This window comes from Phoenix dactylifera, chromosome 1 (assembly GCF_009389715.1).
Source record: "Phoenix dactylifera cultivar Barhee BC4 chromosome 1, palm_55x_up_171113_PBpolish2nd_filt_p, whole genome shotgun sequence".
Taxonomy (NCBI): domain Eukaryota; kingdom Viridiplantae; phylum Streptophyta; class Magnoliopsida; order Arecales; family Arecaceae; genus Phoenix; species Phoenix dactylifera.
The window spans coordinates 14,821,829-14,831,442 of record NC_052392.1 but is presented as its reverse complement, the minus strand read 5'-3'; the positions used below and the strand labels follow the sequence as shown (position 1 = coordinate 14,831,442).

Genomic DNA, 9,614 nt, shown 5'->3' with positions numbered 1-9,614 from the left:
TGTTTGTGTATTTTGTGCCTCCTTGATCTTAGGATGACATCTTCCAGAAATGCTCATGGTTTAATATGATTTGATGCCAAATTATGATATTGGAGAAGTTAGGGTTCCTTCCGAGCCCTGAACGAATTTCTTTACGGCTTGCTTGAAATTTGAACTTTTGATATCCCAGCCTTGGCTGTAATTCGCAGCTTACTGGATACTGTTCCGTAGTGTCCTCTAGGAGGGCTTTGACATGAGCTTGTATTCTAACGCATGCTTAGCTGTCCGGTGAGAAGCATGATTTGGGCTTTCTGTCATGGGTTGATATGCTGGCCAATTAATTGTGGAAATGATAGAAAAGCTTGGTCATCTCATAGAGATATGAAATTGGTTCAGTTTAATTCTATGAAGACAAATGGTTGAGTTATAGCTCCCAGAGGAAGCTAAATCATGTTCCTTGTCAGATTTGTGAGCCCTTTGCTGACTCCATGGCAGCAACTTATCCTAGAAATTACCCAAGAAATATATAACCTGATTAAAATATTTCTTTTCAGCTCATTACGGAAAATTGATCAAATGATAGTTCAATTTTGCAGTATATGTCCGGCGTAATACTGAAACAAAGATGTTTGGGTTTTTAGAATTTTGTAGTTGTTTTCATGTTCTGGTTTTTCTAGCCTAAAGGTTTTCTTCCAAATTCCTAAAATTTAGCCCGGTGATCTGGAAACAGTTTGGAGAATAAAATTGAGTTTGATTCGATTTAAAATACTTAAATTAGAAAATAAAAATAAAAATAAAAAAAATATTTGAGGTTGATTTGACTCGTATCAGTCAAGCTTGAGCCTTAGTTCTATTTTAAAAAATATAGTTAAAATAAACAAAATATTATATTATAATTAAAATATTTAATATATATATATATATATATATATATATATATATATATATATATATATATATATATATATATATATAGAGGATTGATAATCTAAGGTTATCAATCTATTTATTTTTTTTAAGACAAAAAATATTTTTACTTTTTATAATTTTTAAGAATATTTTATATTTTTTTACGATCTCATATTAACTCATTCTCTCACCCTCCAATTAATACTCTTTCTCTTTCTTTCTCTCTCTCTCTCTCTCTCTCTCGGGTGATAAAGTAGCAAGGCACCTCTCTCTCTCTCTCTCTCTCTCGGGTGATAAAGTAGCAAGGCACCTCTCTCTCTCTCTCTCTCTCTCTCTTCGCATGGCATGCCGTTCTCTCACCCAATTCGGACAGGCATCCTTCCCCGGTTTGCTCTTCCTTGGTCTTGCCAGCAGACATCCCTAACAATGGGGGACTAAAAAGTTTGAACTCTGGATCACTTTGCGTTGCAAGCTGGGCTAATTCATCATCAGCTTTTGGCTGTATAAGTTACAAATAAAAACATTAGCGAATCTCTAATGCCGTCGATCGAATTCTTAAAATGAATGGCCATCTAACAAAGAACAAAATCACAAATCGTACAGCACGGAACAAATCACAATATTATCAAATATATGTTATGATGTCTATCAATAATCACCCCACCCCACCAAAAAAGAAAGAAAGAAAACACCGTAGCATGTAGACTAATTAAATCTGGTAATTATCTAGCAACTGACTATATCTATTTTAATAGTCCTAGCCAAAGTCTCGCTTCTAACGCTCCTTAGAAAGCAGAAACAGAATGATCCATAAAAATTTCCCGGCATCACCAGAATTTGCTATAACACCCGGCCAATTGGATATATTCAATTAGCAAGCAGAGACAGTTCTTTTCCACTAAATACAAAACCTATTCAGTAGATGCGCATAATGCTCACTTCAACAAGATACTTCTCTCAGATGCAGCAGCATAATATCCTACTCAAACGGTCATGTACAGCCAACGATAGACATGCAATTAGATGATAGAAATCAGAGAGAAATGAGAACCTTGATAGAAGGTATCAAGGAAAATATTACCGATGAATGTACCACATTTGGAGTAGGTGGCTTGCTCCTTTTTTTCCTGCATTGCTTTCTGCCGATTCTCATAGAAGCCAAAGTCGTCCAATATAGAAGTCTTCGAGGAATAGCTAATTAAAATGTTCAACATCTCAGTTCCTTGGGGAAATTTCACCTGATAATAATACAGCATAAGAATTTGATTAGAAGACAAAATATATCATATGCAAATAAGGTAATGCCTGAAAAGATTAAAGAAACTATCACAAAATAATTAGGAAAACTTAATTGAGCGGACCATGTAACAGTTATCCAGATAATGAACCCCCTTCATAAAAATTCCACAGCTCAACTCAAAATCAACGAATAAAAGAAAGCCATATTAAGAGTTGACATCTTTAAACAATTTGTGGTATCAAAGGGTTTATTGAAAATATTATTTTATATAGATGCCTTACTACTTTACCGCCACAGAGAGAGAGAGAGAGAGAGAGAGAGTATTAATTGGCGGTTGAGAAGATTAGTTAATGTGGGATTGTATAAAGACATAAAATAACCTTAAGAGTTATAAAAAATAAAACTATTTTTTGACTACGGAAAAATGGGTAGATTGATAACCTACCATAACAGAAAGTAAGTTATCAATCTCCATACATACATACATATATATATATATATATATATATATATATATATATATATATATATATATATATATATTTCGAGCTGAGTATTTTGTTATTAGAGCTATTCGAGCTTGACTCAAGCTCAAGAATAACCGAGTCAAGCTCCAGCAATTTGCAAGCTGCTCGGCTTATTTACACCTTTATTAGTTTAGAGCTTGTTTGGAGCCGTCGCTGGTTTCTGGTTTTCACCATGCTCGGTAGTCCACTTGGCATCTCGACGTCGGCTCTAATGATGGAGAGGACGAGGGGGAGGTGTTCAGATTGGAGTTGGTAATAAAACGCCTCTGGTATTGAAAAATCGTTGGGCCCACATCCTGCTGACTTGGCAACTTAGTAAGCAACCATCTCAGCAATATTTTCCGTCGTTTAGACAAATCGTCCCATGACTCGTGGCAGTTGCAGAAGGCCGGTTCCCCAAGGCATCTTTTTAATTCTCACTATTAGGTCATTTGGGCCCGTCCCAGATCATTTTATAGTATTCCTTCGTTCTATGCCAATTTGACGCTAACCTCTAAAGGCTCTAATCAACCAATAAAGGTGATTTGGCCACCATCAAGTTACGATCACGATGTCACGGCTAAACAATAATCCATGGCCGGAATCATTGAATGTCATAACAAAATAAAGACCAATATAAGCCACTATAAACTGCTTATATAAAATGATCACAAAGATGTATACATTTGCCTATCTACTTAATGTCATTAAGTGTTGCAACAGCAGGCACTATCGAGTGACTCGTATGACAGCATATGATGAAGAATAGTAGGCTTAAATAGCAGCCTCGCTTACAATAAATAGTTGTAATGTACATGCAACGATCTTAATTTTTCACCCTCGTGGGTGCCCCAGTGTATTGGAAAGGGGTATCAAATTAATTATTGAAACCATCTTCCGAAAAATATTTAAATTCCCTCAGAAAAAAAATCTCAAAAAGTAAATATATATTAACTTCTAACATCAAATTTTTGATAAGCAAAGAAACACTATAGGATAGACCTGACTACGGTTCGGTTCTAACCGAAAAATCGGATCGAAACCGAACCGAAAAGAATCGAACCGAAACCGGAACCGTATCTCACGGTTCTTAACCGAACCGGAACCTTGAGAAATACGGTTCGGTTAAGATTCTAGGTCTGATGGAACCGAACCGGAACCGGAACCGAAACCAGAGCCTAATTTTTTCTTTTTTTTCATTTATAATAAAATAAATTAGTTCCAAATTTATTTAATGTAACTTATTATTTTTTTATAATGTTATCTAGTTGTATTATTAAAATTTACTTTGATAGTTAATAATAAAATGAGGTACAAATTATCATTTTGTATTAATTACACAATCTATTTGTATTTATAATTTTTTCCAAATTGCTTACACAATCTATTTTTTTTTCAAAATTTTATAATTTATGTTGAAAAATCGGAATCGAAACCGTCTACAATCGGAATCGAAACCGTTTAGAACCGGAACCGGAACCGAACCGACTATTTTCAGTTACGGTTAAGGTTCTAGATTTTTGTGGAACCGGAACTGGCAGTTCCAGAACCGTGGTCAAGTCTACTATAGGAACACTATCAAAATGGAAGCTGTACTGGAAATTGTACATTTTTTTCAGTGAAAAGAACCATAATATTGATAAGATATCCAGTAAAATTACAAATCATTTTTCTACAATTTAAAAAGTAGATAGTATTAATTATTTAATGACGGGATATGGAGCATGATATCTCTTCAAGCAACCTATTTATCTCTTGACATCGTCTTGGCGAAGAAATATTATAGAAATACCAAGAAAATAAAAGCTACATTTCAAATTGTACTTTTCAGTGGAGAAAACCATAGCTTGGTAAGGTATTTTATTAATATTAAGAATCATTTTTTTCTACAACTCAAAAAAAAAGACAATATTAATTATTTACTATCAGCGTAAATATTAAGAGATCTCTCTCTTTGAGTGATCTATTTATCTCCTAGACATTCCTTATATCCTCTTTTTTTTTTTCTTTTCGTGTGTTGTAGGGTTGTCATTAGGCATTTGGCTGCGAGTCAAAATGGAATTTTCTTACTGGATTTGAAAGCGTAACTAAAAGGATTAAAGTAGGATCCCTGCACCATGCCATGATGGAATGTGGGCCATGCTCAACGTATTGTGATTAACAAATAACACAAACCTCTTATCTCGAGATGGTGATGACACAAGATTTTGCAACTACTCCACTAAGATACGAAATATCTAATAATCAATCACCAAGATCACCTAATCTTCATGTGCTCGACAAGTGTAAGTATTAATAGTTGCCGTTATATAATCGTAGAAATGGAGTCCTACGTGCGTAACTTTTGGGCGCCCCCGGAAATGCCCTGCCCCGAATACGACAATCAGGAGCCCACGAACTCATGCCGGCATAATTCCACCCACGAAGGACGACTTACCCCGTCCTTCTTCCCCCAATTTACGTTCTTGCCTAAGCTCCAAAGCTAAGTGCTCCAAGCAAATAGTGGCACTATTGTAACTATGCTCCAATTTAGGGCTATTTTTCTGGTACTCATCTTTAAAGCGTAGCTAGAGAGGGAGAGGGAGAGGGAGAGGGAGAGGAAGTTGAAACCGCAGTCTTAATGGCGATCGATGGCAGATGGGTCAAGGTCTGTCTTCCCCCCCTCTCTCTTTCTCTGACTCTCTGACTCTAACCCTCCATGCTCGAGAAATTTAACGGACGTCCCTGCTATTTGCTGAATTTTTACTGACCCACCCTGTGTTTTCCACCCTCTGGCTTTCCAAAATCTCGTCAGCTTTGAAATTTGTAAAAATTTGCTGAGAATTATACAATTACGTTGAATTATTTTGACAAGAAGTTATTGATGACGAAGTTATGAAAAAGTTTGTGGGAATTCCTTCTTGTCTTTTGTCTTTTCTTCATTTTCGACCCTTTTTCCTCTGTTTTGTACTCTAGAGAAGTTATAGCCAAATAATCGTGAAAGAGATTGAGAAAGCGAATTTAGAGAATGAGGTCAAACGGGCTTATGAAATGAAGCACGAAATACTAAGGTTCTAGATGTAGTTACTTGATCACCCTTCAATTCTTGCTGTAGTTATTTGACTTCTGAGTTGCATGCTATAGATACAAGTTATACTATCTGTTTGTTAAACACTTATATATTTGGAATCAAAGCATTGCTGTAATTGATGTTATATCTTACTGCTTGCTGAGGAGCTCTGTATTGCTACTTAGAATTGCCCTCTTATATTTGAACCCACACTCATTACCCTAATGGATGACATTGCTATCCTTGGCTTTAGATCGTATTGTTAGCTTTACATTTTCAAATTTCTAGATCATGTGCTCTTCGATGTCGTAAACTTGTAGATTGCACTTAGTAGCTCATGGATTTCTTGTTATTGATGTAACCATCATAGATTTTGTAAAACAGTGGTAAAAAAAGTTCTTGTTTAAGTGTTATATAATGATGTGAATGAACTTATTGGCTAATGAACTGCTTGTAGAAATTATATTGTTAAATATCTGACCTATATTGTCGAATGCAATCATTAGATGATGAATGGCTTGTTACGAATGCTATCATATATAGTGATTCAGGAATACGTGTTGATTGTTACCTTTAAATTGATGGGGTCCTTGATTTTGAAGTCTAAAAATTTGGTCTCTCTGGAATCCAGTTAAACTTGAGATCTGAGCTGGGTTGTGAACGTTTGAAGCTTAAGAAAAAATTAATTGGTACTGTTGTTAGGCTCGATTTAGGACTTGTATCCTTTCAAAATGCCTAAATGTTTGATTGGGTTTTACACAGAGGGCTAAGCTTTGCTGAAATTAACTTCTAAATCTTTTTATCTTGCAATAAACTGTCAAGGGAAGAAAATGAAGATGAACAACAATGAGGTTAGGACGAGGTATATATAGCAGGGTAAGTTCAATATTTTGATGTTTGGGTTTCGACGTCTGCGAGAGAAGAGTAGAATTCAAAAGAAATGGCAAGATAAAAGAGAGGTTAAATTGGGAATAATCATGCCAACAGGGTATCTTGGTGACAGCATGAACTGTCACCATGTAGAAAAAGAGAATAAAATCTAGGTTATTCAGCTAAAAATTCTAGTAAGAGTTTTGAGTTTTTTTTCCTTTTTTTAAAGGGGGTGGTGAGCGGGTTATTTAGTAGACCCTCAGCCCTTTTTTTTAAACAAAAATATATAGAAGGAGAATTTCAAAAAGAAAAGAACTGCCATGAGGAGGGAGTCATGGATTCATCTTATGACTTTGATAATAATAATAAGCACTCCTTTCTTAGAGAGATTCATTAGTACAAGGATAAAAGGAAAGGAAAGGAGTAATAGTAGTTTGATGTTCATGGAACTAAGTATAGAAGAACATCTTAGCCTTTACAAAGTTTTTCCTTTTGGCACAACAGCCTTTACAAAGTTTAAACTCAATCAACTTCAGGATTTTCTTAACCAAGGTGACTAATTATGACTCGATACTTGTGTTACTCAAATAGCACATCAAGCTCGCAAAATTGTCAATTAACAAAAATTTCATGAAGCGACATGTAGTAAGTGTAAATTGTAGGATCTTCAGAATCACATAGATCCTTCATCTCCTAACTCACCAAGATAGAATACCTAAATTTGCAAGAGGCATTAACAAATTTGCTTAAGTTATATACCCTTGGAAGTTTTAACAAAATAAAAAAGAATGAAAAGAAGAAAGAAAAAGAAGCTCCAAAGTGTATCTTTTGCCGAAAAGCTAATGATTGTAGAAATTAATGGCTTTTGCCAATGGTGAATGATAATATCTGCTGAAATTTTCATATATATATACATACTTTCAGCTAGCACAGAAAGGAACTGGACCTGGCGCAAGAAGCTCCCATGCCATCACGGTTGTAGGCCATAAGGCTTATGCCTTCGGGGGCGAGTTTACTCCCCGTGTGCCTGTGGACAACAAGCTCCATGTCTTCGATCTCGAGGACCACACTTGGTCTGTCGCAGATGCCGTAGGTGACATCCCCCCGCCGCGAGTGGGTATCACAATGGCTGCCATCGGCACCACCATCTACATCTTTGGCGGCCGAGACTTGGAACACAAGGAGCTCAACGAGCTTTACTCCTTCGACACCTGCACTGATGTGTGGACGCTACTCTCGTCCGACGAAGCCGGACCGCCCCACCGGAGCTACCACTCCATGGCAGCCGATGAGCGGAGGCTGTACATCTTTGGTGGGTGTGGGAATGCTGGCCGGCTAAATGACCTCTGGGCATACGACATCATTGATCGCCGGTGGATCCAGTTCCCATCACCCGGCGAGAGCTGTCACCCTCGAGGTGGCCCTGGGCTAGCTGCCACCGGAGGGAAGATATGGGTTGTGTATGGATTCTCCGGCGTGGAGCTTGATGATGTGCACTGCTTTGATCCTATCAGTCAGAAGTGGACGCTATTTGACACTACTGGGGACAAGCCAAGCCCTCGGAGTGTGTTTTCTACTGCAGGAATTGGGAAGTATGTGATCATATATGGTGGCGAAATCGACCCAAGTGATCAGGGCCACCTTGGTGCCGGGAAGTTCTCCGCCGAGCTCTTTGCGCTGGACACAGAGACAAATGCTTGGCAGAAGCTGAAGGACTTCTCTGATGCCGGCGAGCATCCAGGGCCTCGTGGCTGGTGTGCATTCTCCTCTGGAAAGATGGAAGGCAAGGAGGGGTTGTTTGTTTATGGAGGAAATTCACCTACAAATGACCGGCTTGATGACATTTTCTTCCTCACTCCTAGTTTGTAAGGGTTGAAGTAGAATGGAGGTATGGTTTTGAGGAGTCGGTCTTGTTTGCAGAGTTCGTATGATAGGTGTGTAAGCAGACGGAATGCTGTAGTTTTATGGTTGTGGATTGTGTGTTGTGCGCTTAATTTGTGTTGATATGTGGAACCATTTTGAGGCTTGTAATAAGATTATGATTTCTCCATTCTAGGTTAGGAGCTTTTCACTCTTTTCTCATTTTACTCTCTTTCCTTTTGCATAGCTTGTTCTGTCTCTTATCCAACTGAGATTGTTGTCCCATGATTTTGATGGCAGACATCCATAACAAGTGGTATTCTCTAGTGTAAGCCATTGGACCCCTGGTAATTGGTTTTATAATATCATCCACAATAAAGGCATTTGGCATTTTACTTCCCAATTTTCCAAAAGGATTTGAGGAAGTCATCTTGGCCCTGAGAAGCTGATGATTAACACTTCATAGTGCCTCTGGGCAACTTGGCTTCTGAATTTTGCTGACCAAAATGGCCATTAGAATTAACTGAGAACTGAATTTGGCAGCCATTCAGTTTCTATATTTTTTGCTAGGGTTTTGGAGACTTGAGGATTTCTAGAATTCTCCCCAAGCCCATATGTTCATAACATTTGTTGGGTAGCACCCCCTCTTTCATAACATGTGGATTTGAAGCCCATATGTTTTAATAGATATCATCTTGCAAGTATCTTGCTTTTGCTTTTGGTGAGTGAACCTCCTGATCCGAGACATAGGGATGATGATGAGAGATGGAGTGACCTTCGAGGCCAAGCATGTATTCAGATAAGCCAATGGGACGACTAACTAGTCAGGATACATCCTGTGGTCAGGAGAGGGGGAGCAGTCATAGGCACCCAGTGACCTTGTATTTTTTGATTTTATTGGGTGTACTCATATCCGCATTGTATAAAGACCCGTCAAAGCATAAAAAGAAAAAAAAAGAGGGTGCATGTAAGCTTGTGCACTGGAGCAGAAAAAATATGATGCATACATAAATTTAGCAAGCTTATTAGTTTAAATTCCTCCAAAAAAAGGGAGTTCTGTAACTTGAATTGATAAACTTGGCAAGAAAGCACTGGTACTCTAATGCACCCAATGAGGCCTATGGTGGACCATGAACTTGCAAACCAAACTCTGCCAGGCCCATGACAAATATAAATTCCCAGAGAAAAACCAAACTTGTCC

At 37.6% G+C, this 9,614-nt stretch overlaps 1 protein-coding gene across 1 annotated transcript; it reads left to right on the top strand.

The window, feature by feature from the left end:
- The first annotated feature begins 5,143 nt into the window (after window positions 1-5,143).
- Window positions 5,144-8,635, top strand: LOC103712761 (nitrile-specifier protein 5). The gene is made up of 2 exons (XM_008799382.3): window positions 5,144-5,281; window positions 7,478-8,635. Exons 1-2 carry the CDS (start codon window positions 5,255-5,257, stop codon window positions 8,420-8,422), a joined length of 972 nt encoding a protein of 323 aa, XP_008797604.2. The 5' UTR covers window positions 5,144-5,254; the 3' UTR covers window positions 8,423-8,635.
- Window positions 8,636-9,614: the final 979 nt, after the last annotated feature.